At 38.3% G+C, this 20,931-nt stretch overlaps 1 protein-coding gene across 1 annotated transcript in view; it reads left to right on the forward strand.

Moving 5' to 3' along the window:
- LOC148816182 (uncharacterized) overlaps window positions 1-20,931 on the forward strand; it is a 157,172-nt gene that overhangs the window by 16,048 nt on the left and 120,193 nt on the right. The window contains exons 3-4 of the mRNA XM_088940638.1: window positions 2,438-3,792; window positions 11,481-11,534. Of these exons, the coding sequence (XP_088796764.1) occupies window positions 2,438-3,792; window positions 11,481-11,534 (1,409 nt within the window). The remainder of the gene's footprint in view (window positions 1-2,437; window positions 3,793-11,480; window positions 11,535-20,931) is intronic.

Genomic DNA, 20,931 nt, shown 5'->3' on the forward strand with positions numbered 1-20,931 from the left:
GTTTTAGATGGATTAATCTGAATGCTTGTGCTCTCTGGAAGCACTTAGTAGAAGCCAGGCAAGGAAATGAAGTCTATAAAAGTACTGTAATCAATACAACTTACAGCTAGCTGGATGGAATTCAGCAGGACAAACTTGATTCAAGAGCCTTCAGTTTAGATAAGGGACTTACTGTACCTTGCACACACAAAACTGTGCATGAGGCCCCAACTAAGGCTTTAATCTTGATCTTGTACATGGTTTTCTACAAGACGTCGTGTATGACCATAACGAGCCTCAAGTGCATAGACCCCATTTCTTCTGCGACATGCCTTCAGACACGTAATAGTGTGTTTTAAAATGAAGACTGCTAAAACAGTCCATGCAGTTAATTATTATAGTCAGGCACAAGAATGTGCATGTTTAATTTCACTTGTGCATATGACGAACTGATACTTCTTATATACTTGGCTGGGGTGGTGCGTTGGCTCTGTGGCTCAGGATCTGCGCCTGTGGCTGGAAGGTTGCCGGATCGGATCCCGCGACCGGTAGAGGAATACTACTCCGTTTGGCCCCTGAGCAAGGCCCTTAACCCCAGCTGCTCCAGGGGCGCCGTATAAATGGCTGACCCTGCGCTCTGACCCCAAGCTTCTCTCACTGTCTGCGTGTCTCATGGAGAGCAAGTTGGGGTATGAGAAAAGACAAATTCCTAATACAAGAACTTGTATATGGCCAATAAAGTGATCTTTCCACCTTTCAAGTGGAATTTGCATGTAATGCCCTGACTTTGCATTTCTTTTTGCTAGGAGATCCGGTTTCCTCCCACCTTCATGTTGATTAGCTTGACTGGTGTCTTTAAATGGTCGCTGTGTGTCCCCCAGTCTGTGATGGACTGGCATCTTTTCCAGGGTTGTAGTCCCATCTTGCACCATCTATAGGGTGGATGGAGTTTGCACACTGTGTGCTTGTAGGAATCCCCTCACAAGGCTGGTGTGAGTTTTACCATAGTGCATCTTGAAACTCTTAATATAATACAGCCTAATAACAAGAATGTAGAAATGGACCTTTCTTAGTTTTACACTTCCTATGTCCGTTAGGATGAATTTCCAGTGTCGTAATAAAAAAAAAACTTTTCTGTTCTCATCGGTGAAAAAGAAACTAATGATCATTTTTACTTTCCCCCTCCTTGCAAAAACATGCTGGTTATGTTAATTGGTGTCTCTAATTTGGTACACTTGCCATGACTTTCTATAAGATAAAGCATTTATGGGGAATGATATAATGTTATAATTTATTATGTTTCCATAATGTGAAATGGTATTTGAATACATTACTAAAATTCATATGGTATGTATTTGTCAGGTGTTTTGTGTATGTATATATAAAGTAGTTGTTGATACTGTATGTGTTTTATAGATGTAACTATACTTACATTTTTCTTACCTCCTATACCTCCAGATAATTTATAAAATATATGTACAATAAGCTTGTGATTTTTTAGTTAAAACAATCTTGTTAATTCTGCTAAAAGAACTATATGCTAGACTGGTATTTGACCCACTTTTTATTTCTAGAGACCACTCTCAATTTAAAATAGAGCAGGTCAGTGACACAACCCATTTACAGACTTTCTCCTTTGATGTAAGTGAGGCTGTTTGCTACGTTTTGATAAGGTTTCCAAGACGGCTGAATAATACAGCTTTTCCTTGAAAGCTGATTATTAAGATACCAGAGCCTTTGTCTGGAATTGAACCCTGGAGTGAACACATTAAATTGAACACCATTTAGCTAAGACTTTTGAATTTCATATTGCTTCCTGCTTCAGGTTTGTCTTGTTTGAAATGATTTCCAGTTTGAAGTCATTTGAATGCAAGGGCATAAATAAGGGCCATTTTGGTATATACTGCTTGTTGGAAGTCTTTTAGGCTTCATGTTACAGATATGCTGCCTATATCTTGCAGGGCATTACCTATAAAATTTGAAACATGCTCAATGAGAAATGTTGTTAGCATGACATCCCAGGATCAGACCTGGGATTTGAGAGAGCAAGGAATCCATCATCTTCCTGTGCAAAACTCCTGTCTGGCCAGTTGCCTCTGAGCTTTCTGCTCTGCTAAGATACTGTACCTCCCTCCATGTGGATAGAAACAGGTGACCTGGCATCTTACTCTTGAGCAAGAAATGTGTTGTATTCATCTTTTATTTCATTTTAATTTTCATTTACGTCTCCCGGAAATTCATCTCGGAGTCTGAAGAACAGCGATGGCAGATCTGAGCGGAAGAAACACAAACAGAACGAGGAAGACCTACAGTATCATCACCTCCTGTATTAAGAGCTAATTCGGCTCCAAAAGTTCCTTTCTAAATGTCTTGCTGGGGAGAGCTCGTGTGATGGGGGAAAGTTTTTTTGGGGATAGTTTTCTAAATTCTCTCTCTTCTTTTTTTTGTTGTTGTGTAGATGTGGACATTCTCCAAAGGCTGGGCCTTACGGGAAAGAAGTCGCAGTCACCTTCTCCGGCATCCCGTCCCATTCCTCAGGGGTTCATACCTTTCAAATCGGGCGTCATTTTCACCCAGCGGGCACGGATCGAGGCGCCACTTAGCACAGTCATTCCAGCCACTTTCGGCACGAACTTTGCTTTGATACTGAGCCTCTGCTCCCATCGCGTTAATAATGCTTTTTTATTTACTGTTAAGTCTAAGAAGAAGAAACTGCAGCTGGGGGTGCAGTTTATACCTGGTAAGATTATAGTATATGTAGGGCATAAGAAATCTGTATATTTTGATTATGATGTTCACGATGGCCAGTGGCACAACCTGGCCATTGACATCAGAGGCCAAAAGGTCACTTTATATACTTCTTGTGGGAAGCAACGTGTACATGCAGATTTGCATTTTAAAAAAGAAGAGACTCTAGATCCCGAGGGGTCTTTCCTCTTAGGCAAAATGAACCAAAATTCAGTTCAGTTTGAAGGCGCCATTTGTCAGTTTGATATTTATCCTTCTGCTAAGGCAGCTCATAATTATTGTAAGTACATTAAAAGACAGTGCAGGCAAGCTGACACCTACCGGCCAAACCTCCCTCCTCTAATTCCTCTGTTACCCAGAGATCCAAATATTACTGTTACTCCCAACACCCCGCTCTCATTGACTGAGATAACCAAAAAGGGTTTAAACATGGCTCTTCCTTTAGGTGGTTCTGGGACCAGTGTTAAGTATGTAGTCCAAAGCGGTAGGTTACCAACGCTGAATTCCACCTCCCTGCAGGGGGTTGTTGTCACTCCCCATGCAGCCACTGTTTCCACACTTTTGCAAGGCACTGCCCCACCCTTTACCACCAGGCTCGGACTACAACAGGCAAGGACCCAAACCGTCACTATGCCTCTCAGGACCAGCGGAGCTTTATCCAAGATGGCTACCAATAAACCTCCTAAGCCCAATGCCCGGAGTGGGCAGACTAACCCCAGAAAGACCACCGCGGGACAGGACACCAAAAAGAAATCGAAAACGGGTGGGTTGGCAGCCACCACCACTTCCAAGCCAATGAAAAAGAAACTGGAACTCCACAGCCCCACCGCCACGAAGCCAAGCACAGCGAAGCCTGCTACGGGGGTCCTCTCAAAGAAGGAGCAGCAGTCTCCATCCAGAAAGACACCTGAGCCTAAAGGAGCAACTCCTCACTCCGTCAAACCCACTCCTTTCGTACCCATCACTCCCGCTGCCACCGACGGCTTTCAAACCTTTGACTTGGATCCGACTCCCTTCTCTCTCCTGGTTGGGCCACCAGGATTAAAGGGGGAACCAGGGTTACCGGTGAGCTGAAGTCCTTAAATTGCATTTCTTTACAGTTGGAACCGTGTATTAATGATATATTCCATTAGATGCCAGAAATGTGATCGCCAAAGCTCGATACAGTAAGTGCTGTGTCTTCAGAACTCCAATTTTGCCATTTCAGCAAAATACCCCCGGATTTCACCTTTTTCCTGCTTACATGATTGTATGCTGTTGTGCCAGCTTAATAGTAACCGTGAAACGTCATGAAATTGCTTTAGACGATACAAACCATAAACAATAAAGCAGCATTACAGTATATCCATAGAGGACATTTGTGTCAGCACAGGGTTAAAGATCTAGGGAATATAGATCCATGCTGCTGACAGAACAGGCCTTCCAATTAAAAGCTTTAGAGAAGTATCCAAAAGACAATTAAGAAGTGAGTGTGAACAGGCTCCTGTGTGCACCAAGATGTGTATCTTAAACGTCAATCTTAAATTCCATCACACGGAGGTCGGCAAAACTTTATGGGCCCCTGTTTCACATGTGAAAGCCTTTAGGGTACTTTTGTTTTCCTTTTAGTCCTCAGTAGGTTAAACTCCTCCCCTGTGTTGAGAATCTATGGATTCTCATTGCAGAGGGCCTTAGGAAACAGTGGGAAGTCTGTTCTATCAAAGTCTGAAATATAAAGACTCCCCTCTGCAGCAGAGCTTCCTGACTGTGTGGTCTGCTGGAGGAGGGGCTGCTATTGCAGTGGTGACTCCTGAAGATCAGCAGGGAAAGACTGGACACAGGAAACAGTCCCTGTTTGTAAACAAAGGACCCTGGTGTTTACTTATTGATTATTCTTTGCTTTTGCAAGGAAGTGGTAGAATACTAGATAGTTTTTAATATTATATGGCATAAAATTTAAATGTGATAATTTGTTTCTATGGTTGATTTTGTCTTTTTATAGAAAGTTTTTTTGGGGAGGTTAAGTTAACTTGGAGGCAGTCAACACTTCAGAATCTCATTTGTCTTAGAGAAGCCAAATTGTTAGCATTTACATTGGAACACATGTGTTAATTCTTCTGCTACAGACAATTTTTACAGTGAACTGGGTGGAAATTAAGGGATCTCAGCCATCACCTCTTGGAATTTAGTAGTTCCTGTCTTGGTATTTTAGATTTCCACCTAAACTTTAACTGGATTTTTGGACTGGCTTGTTCTTTTGTGTTTTTAGTGGAAAACAAACTCAGTTTGAAAGTGCTACAGATTTCTATGGAGTGATTGGTACACTAGAGCAAACCAACAGGATTGTTTTAAAGGTGTATAAACTTGGCAGCATTTTAACATGCAAAGTTTGAAAGCTTCACTTACAACTTGAAAGTCTGGTAAGGTTAAAGGCTATCATTTTGTGCAGGTAGGCTACCTCTGTGCCCATTTTCTCTTGAATTATGACAACTGAAAAAAACTGAACGACCTGCATGACCTCATTAAAGGCTTTTTATACTGCAGCTGCCACACAAAATTTAAGGCACACTAAGATTCAGCTTCAAATTGCTGGCTGCACAGAGAAATCCTTGCTAATGTGAAATTTCCTTTTAACATGACTGTCTGAAATACTCCAGCGCATGCCTTAACTTTGTAAGCTCTTGCACTCCTCTTGTGAGTGCTTGACGCCTGAGCGTCAAATTTTTCTCTGAGAGTGTGCGAGCCCGCAGAATAATGGGGTGCTTTCAAAGCAAGGTTAAAGATCAAGATGAATAAAGGAGGCGTAAACATTTAACCATTTAACCTCCCCCTGCTGAAACAGGCTAAAACCTTTCCTCTGCATGCAGTACCTACAGTTTCCCATTTTAAAATAAGAAGCCTTTGAATGCCATTGAACTAGTGCATATAAGAGATTGGCTTAAGAGTGTACACGCTGTACAGAAAGGAATTCATTGGTGTAAAAACAGTAAGGCAGTTTAATATTGATGCCCATTCCCGAATAAAGTTTTCTCCTGATAGAAACATGTAATTGGTAAGCCAGATGTAGATGAAATGATACGGATTGAGACACTGGATGATTGGAGCCTGACAATATATATTCATTATCCTGCCTTGCACATCATGCATCCTCATGTTAAAAGAAATAGTTTTTAGCTCACATCATCCTTCTGAAAGTCTTGCAGATAAAACAACATGCATCAGATATGATAATGTGATGTTACCTGTCTTAATCGTGGAACTGGACTGTCTGGGACTTATTTTCTTTGTAATTAAAAACCCAGATTGCAGTTTGAACTGTATGTAAAAGGAAAACCATGACTTCTGTGTAGCTGCAGTAGAATGAACTACAAAAGCTGTGTGTTTGAGGTTGAACATTTGTGCACTCAGTACACTAGATGCGTCATGGGTGTTGATAGTTGGTATTGTCTCTATCAATACTGAAAATATTTTTCAAATCCCAGTTTACAGTATGTATTCAAAAACTTGAAGTTAAAATGGGTTACAACTGTACTTAATTGCAGCATTTTTACATTTTCTTTAAAGATATAATATCACATTGTAAATTTGTATTTTAGAAAATGTGTACTAATTTTCAAAAGTCATTCGGTAAAATGACTGCAGTTAATATTGAAAGCTTTATTGATTACTTTGGAATATTGGTGCTGTCCAAATATTATGCAATTCTGTTAGTTACTGTATGCCCTACACTTGATGATTATAACTTGAACTGATTTTGAACTCTGCTGAGGAAATGTCGTGAAGTATCTAACTCCCATCTTTAAAGGGTATTTGATTCATGTGTCCAGTATCTACTGTATGTAGCTCATGGAAGGATGGGGTAATTGCTACAAGGTGAATTACAGGGACAGAAAGGGCAAGGAAATGTGAAACAGGAGCTGTGTACTTTGGATATAAAAAAGGATTATAAGTCCTTATGGGCATTACATAATCATTACTTAAATCAACCGCCTTGCACATATTAGCCTTGGATTAAAAATGAATAACAGCAATATTTTCAACATTAGGTAAAACTCTTCAGCTGAGCTCTCTGGATGTTCCCTTTACATTGTACTGTACATTCTGTACCAAGCAAATACAGTAGTCAAGAAGAATTAAGTGATGCATTGCACTTTGAAGTTCAAGCTTTGTTTGCACATTAGTATTGAACTCCAGGTACTTGCTTTACAGCCGGTTTCAGTTTAAGGTAACAGCCAAGCATATGTATGATTTTCCTGAAAACATTGTGCAGTATTGGGTAATGTTGTTGAGGAAACCAGGAGTATTAGCATCTAAACCATTTTGTACAGAAGGAAGTATTTTGGAAATGAAAATGCCTGTAGGAGACGTGATTTTGAATCATGCCTATGGTCATTTGCCAACATGATTTGCCTTTAAGAAGTCGACTCAAGCCTGGTTTTCAACCTAAATGTAAATACCCATTGATTGACTGAGACCTACAGTAGAAGTAATGGCAGGACAGATATTTTCACATACGTAAGTCTGAAGGGCTTTTTGTCCAATTTTCAGATCAAGGCCAGTGAAGGAGGATCTTAAAGGTGTATCAAGACTAGTTGTACAGTCTGTGTAGTGTTTTTAGTTTTAACTTAGCAATGGGATCAATGGACTTTTTTGTGTTTTTTGTCACTGCTTCCTGCCTTTACAACTGGGGTCGACACCAGAAAACAAACAGATGCCTTTCAGTTGGATGCCTTGGATAAATATTTAAAAAAATAAGCACAAAGCCGATATCCCACAACAAAACAAGCAAGGCCTAACTTCCTGTAGAGGTTATCTGCGTGATTCTGAATTGGTGCCATACTTATGAAACGTGCTGTCGCCTAGTGAAGGGATAGTCTGAGAAGCTGCATGTTCTCCGCTGTTCTTCCAATGCTGTGGAGGATTATCAGCTGAGCTTGATCTGAACGTGCACAACAAATGCATGGACCTTTCACCTCCTTTTCAATAACCTCACACCCACTTTAAAAGTCAGTTACATTCATTTAACTGCAATCACACAAAAGAGTCAATAAACATTGCTGTTTTCTCTCTCCAAAAGAAGAGCAGTAAATTATCTTTTGTAGTGTCCTAATAAAATTCTGTTAATGGGGTCTGATGGGCTCATGGGTGTCAGTTGTTATAATGGTCTATTGTGCGGAACTCTTCAAGTAAGCCGACTATGGTGCTACAGGTTGTTCACTAGTTTAACTAGTTTCACTACTTAAAATCGATGGGATTTCTAGTCACTTCGACTTGAGGGAATGGCGTATAAAAACACGGACTGAATTTTCTTTAAACCCTGGAAAGAAAAAAAAGACAGTTTTTAATTTTGACTTTGTCCTCCTTCTTTTCTGCTCAGTTCAGATAGAGTCTAAATTTAGGTAAGAGTCACGCATTTGGCAGCCTGTAGACTTGGAGTGTGTCCTGCGTTCTGAAACAGGGAAAGTCCTAGTTGTCACAGCATGGACAAAATTACCTAATATACACTGTGGTCTGGAGTCTAGCTCAAAAGCCAGGTGCAGCATTAGAAGTGCCTCATTACCAAAGGCCTTGCCAGATTTTCCACTGCCTAGCATTTTCCCTTCATTGCTAATGGGTTAAAGACCACTAAAAGTTGAGTGGAGAAGGGAATTTTGTAGCTGACTTATGCAGCTCACAACACTATTTTGGCAGGCAGTGCCTCAGAGTACAGTAACTAATCCAACTTAGTGCAGCATGGATTCTTGTCCTGTAGGTAGAAAGGTAATCTACAGTATATTGTTGGCTCCAGTCTTTAATCTGTATATGCTAGTATTGTAAATCTGAAATATCTCCAAAGTAAATATAGAAAAAAAATTATTTTTTAAGTCACTTCTTTTAGACAAATGGTTCTCTCTTTAGTGTAAAAGGCCTATTTTTGTTTAGGGCTTTGCTGGCACTCCAGGTGTTGAGAGGACTGTTTCTAGTTCTTGTTTTGAAAGACACATGGCTATGTTATAAATACAGCACCAAAAGACAGGGGACAGCAAATGAACACACAGTGTACATTTTATGTACCATGTGTTTAAACTGGTATATAATAATAGAGGAATAATTTCATTTTTGTACAGTAAGCAATATACAGATTTATCTTAAAATTACAATGTGAATGCTGTATTTTTTTTCTTTCTACAGCTTAGGAAAAGCTTTTGTTCAGCTGTGTTAGATCCTTGCACAGCTTCTGTATGGTAGCTTTAAATGGTTTAATCTATTTTATAGAAAACAGCCTGCTTGGCATAAGTGGCCTTAAGTTATCCTTAGGATTGCGTTTTTGTTGCTTTTGTTTTTTCATTAGTTTTAGGTAAGTCACAGGGATTTCAAAATAAATGCCCAAGAATGGTCGTTAAATAAACATTGGCTTAAGAGCTGGAAATTACCGAGGGTGTTTCAGAAGTAGGACACTTGTTCGGTTTGACCTCGGCGCACTCAGTTGACCTGTCTGAGTTTCAGCCAACCCATCTGTGTAATTGGTTCAAAATGAGATGCTACCACAGAGCAACACATAAAGCTTGAATTGCTTAGACATTAAAGGCACTGAGGACTTCACTGGGATCAGCACTAATCACACCTTGACTCAGTCAGGCAGTTTCTTATTGCTGAAACAAGACTTGAGAGCTCTTGCAAACCCATGTGTTCATGAGACACCATGAACTCAGCAGGAGATCTGGGAGTTGTAATACAAACCAGGGATAAGACTATGTACAAAAGACATGTAACTGTACCAGCACAAAGCACTCCCCATGCCACTTACAGTAGCTAGTTTAACTGGATGAACTCAGATTTATTTAAGGGATATTTAGCAAAAATGTTTTGAAATGTTTTTGACAGCATCCTACAGTACTGTAGCTCTGTTCATATTTAATCGAAGGTTTTTTGGGATTATCAGTATTAAAGTCAAATCGCCTCATCTCCATATGGCAACATTTGAAGTATTCTATTACTTTGATCGCTTTATAATTTTTATTAATAAAAGAATGCAAAGTGGTTTGGAAAATTACTTTCCCAAGTAAGTTTCTTGGTCCTTTTAAAGTCATTTAATGTACTTTGCTACATGCTACATGCAAGTTTTAAGATTTTAACTTCTTGTTTTACAGTACATTCTGGAATATTCTAATATGTTGAATAGACAGTGCCTCCAGTTTTTCTTATAGACCAAATGTATTTCAACTACTCCATTTCCACAACAGTACTGCGCTGTGAAAACACAGCTGTTGGTTATGCTCTTCTGTGCTGCAGTTTAAAGGCAAAGAAGGTGGAAACTTAGTTATCCTAGCGAAAAAAAGGTGCCTCAGTTGATCTGGGCTATCCAATTAATTCTTTAAGGGAATTGCATTTAAAAGGATCTAGGATGAAAGTTTTTGAGATGGTTTGGCAGAGTGCTTCCATTTTTTTCACGCAGGTTAAAGAACAACTTTGTTAACACATTTTTTTGGAAATTTGCGAGTGTCCAGTTTCCAAAATTTAATCCTCCTTTTGTAGATTCTGTATGACTGTAAATTGATTCTCTGAATTTGGAGAGTAGACTAATAAATTTGATTATGTTTAGGATTTTTTTTTTGCAATGTGCACTAAATTCCTTTTTTTTTGTTTGTCTAAAAGAATCCACTCTTGCTGATGTCTGGTCAAGTTGCAGATAGTAAAAAATTAATAATTGTGCATGGACCTGAGAGCATTCGTCTCATTGACTTTTATACAGTACATGATTTTAATGTCTAGGCATTAAGTTAAATATCTGTGAAAGGAGCTGTAAAGAAATGAATGTAAAATAATTAAAATCATTTGATAGAACTGGTTGTTATTAAAGGCCATATCTAATTTTAATCTAAATACTCCGGGCATGTTGCAGAGAGAGAACAAATGGCCACACACAGTATAATGGATACCTTTGGTGTGGAACATTGTGCCTCCTGGTGGTAAAAAAAAATCAAAAACATTTTTAATATTAAAGAATATTTGAAAATACAAATGTATTTATCACTACTAATACAATTGCAAAGTGGCTTTATAATTGCTGTGTTCAACTTTTTTCTCTTTTATTATTTTTCCATTTCATTATGACATTTCCAAATTCAGTTGAACTTAATCTGACGTAAATGCAAAATAATCTGAAAATCATACATGGTCCCTTAAGATATGCATCGTACCTGGCGTAAACTGGTATGTGACCGAGGAATGGTGAGTCACGTGTATGAAGTCAGAACAGGCATGTCATTTTGAACTTATGCGTTTGCTCCGAGTTTGTATCTCCGACGAACATGCTACCTGGACTGTAGTACTGTCTACATAGTCTTAGAACATGCTACAGTACTTCACTCCCCGTCTGTTTTGGAATACAACAAGTAAGTCTTTCTCTGCTACTTTAGAAAAGTATGATTTATGATGCGTTTTAAAACATGAGGCATCATTTTCAGATGGGTTGCAACATACAGTACAGTATGGGGAATAAGGTTTTTGTGGTTGCTGTCTGAGGCGGGAAAAAAGTTGATAGGAAAGGAAATCCTAAATATCTATTACCTAAAAAAAAAAGCAGGTTGTCTATGGTGTAGTCAAAGCCTATACCAAGATGAGTAAGCAAAAGGTTGAAATATTGCTGTCTTGTGATTGTGCTAGTGGGGTCTTTGCTTTCTTTACCCTCTCATTACTGAACTGGTTCTCTACAGGGTTAGGTGTGAATGTCATGCTGTGAAGCTGGTACACATTAGGTGTTATGCTTGCTAATGGCTTTTTGTTTCCTTTAGGGACCTCCAGGACCTCCGGGAAAACCAGGACTGCCTGGAAAGCGAGGAGCTAGGGTGAGTTTAAGTCTCATATGTACTGTAGCTTTTTCCCAGAAAGTGAGCCCTCAAGCAGTCCTACAGTATGTGGACAGAAGCCTTGCTCACACCACAGGATGAAAGACCGCGGCTCCAAGACCGTTATTTAAAAATGACATTTAACGGCGCTTTCATATAGCATGCTTTGTTGGCATTATCGTCAAGTACACAAAAAAACATCCCTGAATTATGAAGCATTAGACGCCCTCAAGTGTCTTTTTCAGCTCCAAAGGACCGACTGCATAAAAAATAGAATTAGGAAAACAAACAAACATACCAAATTATTGGAGAAACATATGATCAGTATTAGAGCTTCTTGCCATATCTTTCTTTTAAAATGGAAAGGCCAGTGCAATGTCAGTATTGGATAGCTTACTGTATATATCTGAAGTGATCACTTACTTCCCCAGCTAATGTGCCCCAGCCTCCTTTATTTATAATCTGAATAGTATCAGGGAAGGACACAGCAATATTAGTAAAACCAGGATAAAGAGTAATGGATGATGTGGTTTCCTGAGGATTATAGTGATCCTTAAATCCCTTCCCTCCCCTCGGTCTACTCTTCCAACTCCCCTTATAGTCCTGATTTTATCTGACTGTAGTGGCACTGATACTCTACGTGACCCTATTTTGATAATTAGACTAAATAATAGTTCAGAAAACATGTCTAAGTTCATATCTCCAGTAATTCCATCTCTGGCTGAACCTTGTTAGTATTACATGAACACAGAGCATCTCTTTTTAATACGAGAACAAATACTGTAAGTTTATTAGTTTCCCACACTGATATGTTTCTCTTTGATAATGGTCTTTTAGTAGGCCATTCCTGAAGTTCAGTGATGGGCCAGTGACCCCTTAAAGCTTCCTAAATTTCAGCAAGGTCAGTCTTCCAAACCATTTGAAATTTTGGATGAATTCCATAATTTGTGGAATATAAGCTTTAGAAGAAAATGTTTTGGATTTAGTGACTTTCTTTCAGGAGCTTTTCTATATAATGTTTTATTGCCATTATGGTGGTGAGGCCTTGTAAGTGTCAGTGTTATTTCTGTTTGAAGACCTCTTTATATAGTTTCAAAGTCTCCATGTTCATATCTTATAGTTTGTTCATTTGGCTAAACTACAACAAAGTAAATCTGTGGTTGATTTATGACCCGGTGATCATTGGGAGGGGACATATTTAATTTTACAAGTTCAGAGTTCATTTAAACTTGGGGACATACCATGAACATTGCTGCTTTTTCGCAATTCATTATGGTATGGCTAAAATAGCATATAAAACTTATAGGAAGCTCTTGTTTCTTTATTTTTCAATTCTCACCATCGATTCCTATTTCTCCACCAATGAAGAAGCCATTGTAGAAAGCTGATCAAGGGCCACAGCATGTACTGTTCCTGCAATTTTAGTGCAGATCGTCAAAGATGATGCTAATGTACAGTAGCTGATATTTTTCACATAAAAGGGATTGGATGCGCGGAATTAGATGGTGAGGTGTTTGTTCCATTTTATTTTATATAATTTGGCTAGATTATTTAGCATAATGAGCCCCAGTAGTCTCTCTGTGAAATAAGTTATATATCAAAAATCTTTGTGAAATCAGTTAAACAGAAGCATTAAAGGTTGATTGGCTTTTAACCAATAACTACAGAAGCCAGAATGTCTAAGAGTTAAACGAGTGGCTTGAAAGGTCTTATGAAGGATACCAGTGAGTCAGGTGCTTGCTTTGGGGGTTGACAAATCAAACAGTAGAGACTGACTGCTATTCAGTTTATAGAAGCCCAAAGACAGCAGCAGCATATCCACAAAATCATGTAACTTCCTTCAGAATAGATTGCACTCCCACAGGAAGATGTTCATTCCACAGAAACAAACCCCGGATAGCATACAAAACATGAACAAAGTGAAAAAGGAAAGTACTGGTCTTTCAACTTCCTCAGACACACAGGCGATCTGAACCAGTATCATTTAAGCCTGTACATAGGTGCTTTACAATGTTTAGATCACAGCTGTCATAGAGGCACCTCTCAATGGATGTTTTAATGGACATTGTGCTAATTATGATTTAATGGGTTTCTAGAAAATTGTGAATGAACATGTTTTCTTTCTGTATTGTATACATGCTACTGTATATATAGACTGTAACCGCCACCCACCCAGACAGATATACAGTATAAATAATAGCATCAAATAATCCTCCATGCTAAAGAAAAGATTAAATCAATGCTCTGACCCACCTGCCACAGGATTCCAAGTTTGTAATTTGATGTGTAATTGATGGTGGCTTTTTGTCTGCCAGAGGCTTCATGCCTGTAACAAAATGGGAACCCGCAGTCAAGGTCTGAGTTTGTAATTTGCGATTGGCATGAGGGTCACAGTTTTGATTTACTGTGGGCCTACTGTAAGTGTCGTTATAGATTTTTCCTGAAAATGTTTGACTTCAAAGAGCTGTTCAGTTAGACTTACAGTACCACATTACATTGAGCACTACTGATGTATGTCAATCTAGTGCCAACAGTGTAGTCTTTGATTAGAACACAGCTGCTAATAGCTGCTACCTGAGTACTGTCATTATTGGCCATTACAGTTAAGTACTCCACTCTACTTTTTGTTGGAAGAACAAAGGAGGAGCTTTGATTCAATCTTGATTAGATGGGAGCAGGCAAAAGGAGTTAATGATGGCAGAGTAGCTTTTTTTCCAGGCAGGTCACATGAATAAAGATCTTTAAAGATTTTATTCAGGCAAAGTTGGCATGTGGAGGAATTCATTAGTCTTGGGCAATGACTAGCACTCTAAAGAACAGGAGCCTGTTTTCTGAACTTGTTAGTTATTGACTGATTGTTTGGTTGAAGGTCTCCTAAATTGTTGGCACTAGCATTGATTGCAGAATAGCTTTGTTTAGTGAGTTTTGTCCAATCTATTTTTTTTTTCGCACATAAAGTAGAAGTGAATTTTCATATTAAACCTGTTTGGTTTATTCACAATGTAACTGCTCTGTATAAAACTATCATAAAAATGTTGGCCCTAAATTGTACACAACAGCTGTTTTACAAACCTCTATCTGAAAGATGGTTTTATAAAGTTGTGCTATAGTATTTTATTGTTTTGAAATATATTGCATATAAAGATGCATAAAGTAATTGCATTCTAAGATAATGCAGATCCCTTATCCAAGTAACATGTCAGGCTTAGTATTACAGAAATTTACTAGACTTTTGACATCTCAGAGGAGCCTAATGTCCTCTCATGCTGTAGCATAGCAACCAAATGGAGGGCCAAGAAGGTGAGACCAGGCTTTGACAGCTGACTGTTAATGCCGATACATTTGTGCAGCTGTGGAAACCGTGAAGTTCAGCTCCTCTAGATATCCGTGGAATGATCTTCTCAAGAACCTTGGTCCACAAGGTGTCATAAAAATAACTTTTCTAATCCCCCAGTGGGTTGAATTTCAAAACCTTATTTTTCTGTTGGCACAAGACCTCAGACAATTTGCCTTCGTGAATAAAAAAAGGTGTAACAGGCAAGGGTGCCATCTGTCTACCCTATTCATCATTTTAATATTGGGACATGGAGACAAAGCAGAATCTGCAACAGCCAGCCAAGAATGGCAGTTCACTTCTCAGAGTGTGGACTGAACCAATGGAAAAGACCGCACACTATAGCCCAAGCTCCACATAGAGCATAAGTGTTAAATAAGCAAGCAGTAATAAAAGATCTGCCATTTTCTATCCTGTTAACTAGGTCATGTTTTATTACTTTCCTGGACAATCCTGATGCTATCACTTAAACCTAGTCTTGTAACACATCTCAGGATTGTGTATGAGGCTTCGTTGTATGACCGTTTACAAGAACTATTTAAAAAGGAAAGTTTTATAAACAACAAAACAAAGAGAACAGTTTAGAAGGTGGAAAGAATTAATGGGGCAACTTAATGAAACGGACAACGTGCGAGGCTCGTGCCTTTAAGTACTGTAGACCTTGCTTGACTTTTTGTTCAGCCATTCCTGATGCAGGGTGCTGCCTGTTTTGTTTGTGTCTTAACCCTGAGGTGTCATCTAATTAGAAGGGTGGAGGGAATCCCTGTTTGATAGCAGGACCTGGCTGCAGGAAGGTGGAGTCAGTTGCCTCCAAACATTTCAGGCAGGTGTGTTAAATTGAAATGACAGACTGAGTGCGTTGATTAGTGCAGTGTAAGCAAATAAACAGCCAGAAAAAAGCTGGTGCCAATAGGAGGCATCGAAATAACATGGCGATAGACCTTTGAAAGAACCTTTTAAAAGTAAGGCAGACATTCACAATTTCTGTCCTCAGGCCCACTGGGTTTCCTACAGCACGTCTCCAAGTTAATACCATTTTGTACCCAGATGAGGTGTCAAACTCATACAATTAAAGTTAAATTGGACCAGCTGTTGCACAATACCACAGCTTGAAATTGTTTGCGATTTAAAACAATATGGAGAACAGGCTTGATATACAGTGGATAGCAACATACTAACATATTCTAACAATATAGAGAACAGTTCCTTGGTGAGAAGGGTTGAAAGGCTGTGCTCCAGGAATCCCCCCCCCCCCAAAATGTATGGTATATTTATTGTTTTAAATAAACTGCTCCGCATTCGTTAGAATTTTACATTTCCTCGCTGTTGTAATAAGCCTTTTTTATTTGCCTGCTTCCCAATAGCACAGCATTTTATGCAGCATTGGAAATTCATATATTTTAAAAACAATACTTTTTGTCAATTTTGATAACAAAGCAATAGCTGCGTTTACCTAGTGACCTACGTTTTTACAGGAGCACAATAGCGACTATATAGGAAATCTAATTACATACGAATCTGTAAAGCAGCTGCCAATACACAAGCTGAATGTTTGCTCTTTAACAATTTCTAAATGCCTGGGGAAATAGTTTGAAAGGATGACATTGGTTTAGCCAAATTCTCTAGTCGGCGGGAGGTTAATATTGTATAACTCTCAACTACTGAACCTTCCTGCCATGAGACTCATGGGAATGAACAGTAGCTGACACAGTCTTCTCCCTTGGACGTGAAGCCTGCTGCTAAAAGATGTGTGGCAGGGAGGAAATGCCCACTGTATCGATTACAGCAGAATAATGGCCTGGCAAGGCATAATAGCCGCAAGCCGATGATGGAATCGCAGTTTTCAAAGGTACTCCCCATCGCACTGTTGATAGAAAAGGGGATGGAGTTTGTAGAAAGAAGCTGGCAAATCAATGTGCAAAGATGTAAACTACACCATGATGAGTGAATCAGATTGGCTTTTGCGAATAGCGGACTCCCACATCTTGCCTTTTGAACAAGTGAAAGCAGTGTCTGATTTTTCCTGTGAAAAAATATACATCACCATAGGTACCCCTTCCTTTCTCCCAAGAGAAGCTTTTTTTGTCTAGAATTTCTAAGCTCATATCTGTTTGATACAACAAAATGGCCATGATTTAAGAGTGGATGCTTGTGTGTTTTGTCATTCTTCCTGCGCACAAATGTCTGCATCCTTAGACAGAATAACACTAGGAAAAATATTAAGGTGTCCAACTTTTGGACCTTTTTGGAAAAGAATGATCGCTTTATATTTTCCATTACCCAATGTGCTTCAGCCCCCCCTTTTGTAGATTTTTCTACAGAAACGAAAATCTAGTGTCAGTTAAATTTCAGTCCAGGAACCATTTACAGACGGCAAACATTTTGATAAGAGCGCAGAATTTATGAGTCTGGGACAAAATGTGTGCAGCTGCTCTTGTCATTAGAACGTTTAGGCATGATGGATGATGTACTGTACCACTTTTTACATTTTTGTCTATTCATCTTGGATTAGAAGAAAAAGCAAATTTGACTGTTCAGCTCCATTTGTTACTTGGCACTACCATTGATGGTTTAAAGGAGAGAGCATTAACAGAGAGTGACTGTTTTTTATGGTTTAATTTTATGCATATATGTATCTCTGACATTTCCAATATACTGTATTGAGCAATCATAATGTAGTTTAAGCTCAAATCTTTACTTATTAGTTGAAACGGAAGAGCTTGTTCAAGGAAGATGATTTGTGCAGACAGTTCTTGTCTAAATTTCAAACTTTGTACGATGAAAATCTTCATTTTTTTATTTTTCTATTTTAGAGAACAGGTAATACCATTTTAAATGCAGATGACATTACACAACAATCCTTTTATAATACAAATTTGCCAATATACTGTAAATCTCACACATGACAATTTAGTCTATTCATATCTGTACTCTTAATATTTTACAATTATTTTACTTCTAACCAAACTATATACATTCATAATAAGGAAAATGCATACAAAATTAAAGCCCTACATTAAATCCTGTGTTCTTTAACTTTTGTAGTGCTGTGATGCACAGTTTCACATAACAACAATGCAAGTCCTTTGTAAAATAGAAACTTCCATCTTGCATACTTAAAGAAAATTGGCAAAGATGTTATAAAACATTTTACACATTAGAGCTCTAAAGTCTGCTCTATTGCAACAAATTATTATATTCAAGCTATCACTTGTCACTAGAAAATGTCATTCTTGGATAGAAAACCAAGGAAAGAGGCTTTATCCAAAATCTTAGCACTTGCCATGCAACTATTGTACAATATTAGAATTAGACCACATCTGGATAAGTACTGTACTGTACATACTGTTACAGTCTTCACATTGTGGAAACAATGCAGAAGTCAAGGAAAAACATAGGTTAAGGGCATGAGTTATTATGGAGACCCACTTAAGGAACTCAAGTTCCTCCGTTTTAGAAAAAGATATTTCTGATAGAAGACATTTTGATCTTTTCCAGGTTTAACAGTGACTAAGGTTGACCATAGTAGGTTATTTAAGAGATTCTCATAATGCAGAAATACAAGTTTAATTGTTGCACTGGTCAATGCATGGTTAAGATTAACAAACCATGAAATTCTGAGATCTTTTAAAACTTAGCTTGATGTTATGATGGAGCCACCTTGTAGGAGAATAGTGAGCATTAAAGAAATGGAATGTGTTTGTCATTGGGTACATCTTTAATTATTTTATTATGGCATCACACCTCCACGTGAGTTCTTTTCTCCCAGGAAAATAACAGGTGGAAAAAGGTGTTAAGGTGCCCTTCTTTTTGAACAGTTTGAGAATGTTACAGTGAAGGAAACAGAGCTTTATATTTTCATATAACATCTGACCTGAACAGTTTCTGTTAAAACTGACTACGGTGTGAGTGTGTGCGTGTTTGCCCTGCGTCCAGGGTGTATCCTGCCTTACACCCGTTGCTTGCTGGGAAAGGCTCCTGCTCCTCCATGGCTCTTCATTAGATAAAGCGGTTAGAAAATGGATCTGACCCGAGTAAAAATTAGTTATTGGATGGGCTCAATTTGTATATAACGGGTGTTGTACTTGAGCTATTTTAGAAGCTAAACACAAGCTCCTCCCAACCAGGATGTTTCTGGTTTTGGCCTTTTGGCAGGGTTCTGTTGAGCTGTAGCCTTTAGTGGCTAGTGCTCTGGCCTTAAACCTTTGGCTTCTGAACTGAAGAGTCAGAAGCTCCAACCGCAAGCCTACCATTATCTACTTTAATTTATTTCTGTGGATGCTCTATAGAGTTCAGGGTAGAAGTAAGGTGGGGGGAGGGCTCATGAAGTGTTTTAGTTTTTTGCTAGTCCCACCTTATCAAAACTGCCAAGAAATAGACTCCTTGCTTCACCGATAACTTTCAAGTTCCCAAAACTGTAAGGTGAAAACATTACATTAAGTTGAAACATAGTTTAAAGCCTTAAACAATGTTGCCTTCCAACAGCTGTCCTTTTCTTCCTTTTAATTTGTGTGCTGAAATTAAAGCAGTGCTGTGGCGTAGGTGTTAGGGCTCTGAGGGAATCGGTACAAATGAGAATTAGTTCTTGAGTTCTTGGGAGATTATGGGGAAAAAAATGACTTACGTCCAATGAGGAGACTAGATTAGTTCTATGCAGTATATACAATATGGATACCAGTAAACATGTTAAGTGGTTGTTTTTTTTATATTTCAACATGAATAACTTGCAAGTAGTTGGGGAATATTATTTATTTTTTTTGCTTATATAATCACAAAATGACATTAAAAACTGTAATTATGAAATTGCTATGTTGATCTGTTGCACTGCTACTTTGTTGTAGATTTTTATGCACATTCACACACAGATTTTACCTGTAAATTCAGCTAATACAGTACACTTCATTCTGTTGCTTAAGAATATCTTAGTGTGTTAGATTTTACCTGCATTCCTTCATACACTCGAGTTCCCACAAAGATTGAATTAGAGGATGCTAAACAGTTTTGGACATAGAAGTTGAGAAGCTACTATAGATTGTTTAGGAGCGCAAACAATTCAAGGCTGGGAGATGTGCTATTTGATTTCATGTTAATGCTGACAGTAGGGAAAGCACAGAGGTAGTGATTCATTGTGCCTTAGAATAGTCATTGATGCGCTGCCTAGTTTGTAAAATTTAAATCTCTTCCCCAGCTTTGTGGTTGGAATATTTTTTGTTCTTTGCAAAGATTTTCTGTTTACCCCAAACAATTCATTAAACGGCATGTTTAAAGTAAAATATATTTTCTTTTTTTTTTTCTTGGCCTTAACCATTACCATGTGTTTAATATCCAATGAGCAAAACACTGAACAGAAGAATAAAAAAGGAAATCTGTGTATGAATTTCTAGTAAGTGTTACCATATGCTCAATATCTAATATAAGCCATTGTGTTTTCATACATCACTGAGATTTATGTCTGAATTACTCATCATACTGCAGCTTAACTGCCTCTGTGAATCAGTGGTGCCTAGTGTACAGTATGTTCACATTTCATAAGACTTTTTAAATCGTTTTGTGCCCTAGTGTGTTTATTTAAATTGGGTTGAGATGTAGAAATAGGTTTAAGTTGCAGAATTACACACGTTTGTAAATGACTGTACTTCTTACACATTGGTTATTTTCTTTTTCTTAACTAAGGTTCAAGAATTTGGGATTTTTAAATTTGGGAAATTTAAAAATGTCTGAAAGAACATGAAAAGGTTTTAAGGGCAAGATTCCAAAAACATGTGTTTTTGAGAAATGATTTATTCTGTGGGCCAGCCCAGTACAAATAAAGCTTTTGGTGGCGATTGAGCAAACCGGACGGTTATCCTGGACTGTGTTCAGCTCAGGAGAAAATGTCCACAAAACATTGAAACACAGTTGGGTCCAGCCAGGTGTAGGTCAGGGTAGGCATCGTTTTCTGGCCTATGCAAAGACTGAAGCTCAAAAGTGGGTGCTTAAACTGATTTTTATTTAAAATAATACACCCATTCACCTGTAGTTTTTTGTATTGAATGTATTGTTTAGAATATTAACAAAGCAAAC

This window comes from Atractosteus spatula, chromosome 23, assembly GCF_055471065.1.
Source record: "Atractosteus spatula isolate fAtrSpa1 chromosome 23, fAtrSpa1.hap1, whole genome shotgun sequence".
Lineage (NCBI taxonomy): Eukaryota > Metazoa > Chordata > Actinopteri > Semionotiformes > Lepisosteidae > Atractosteus > Atractosteus spatula.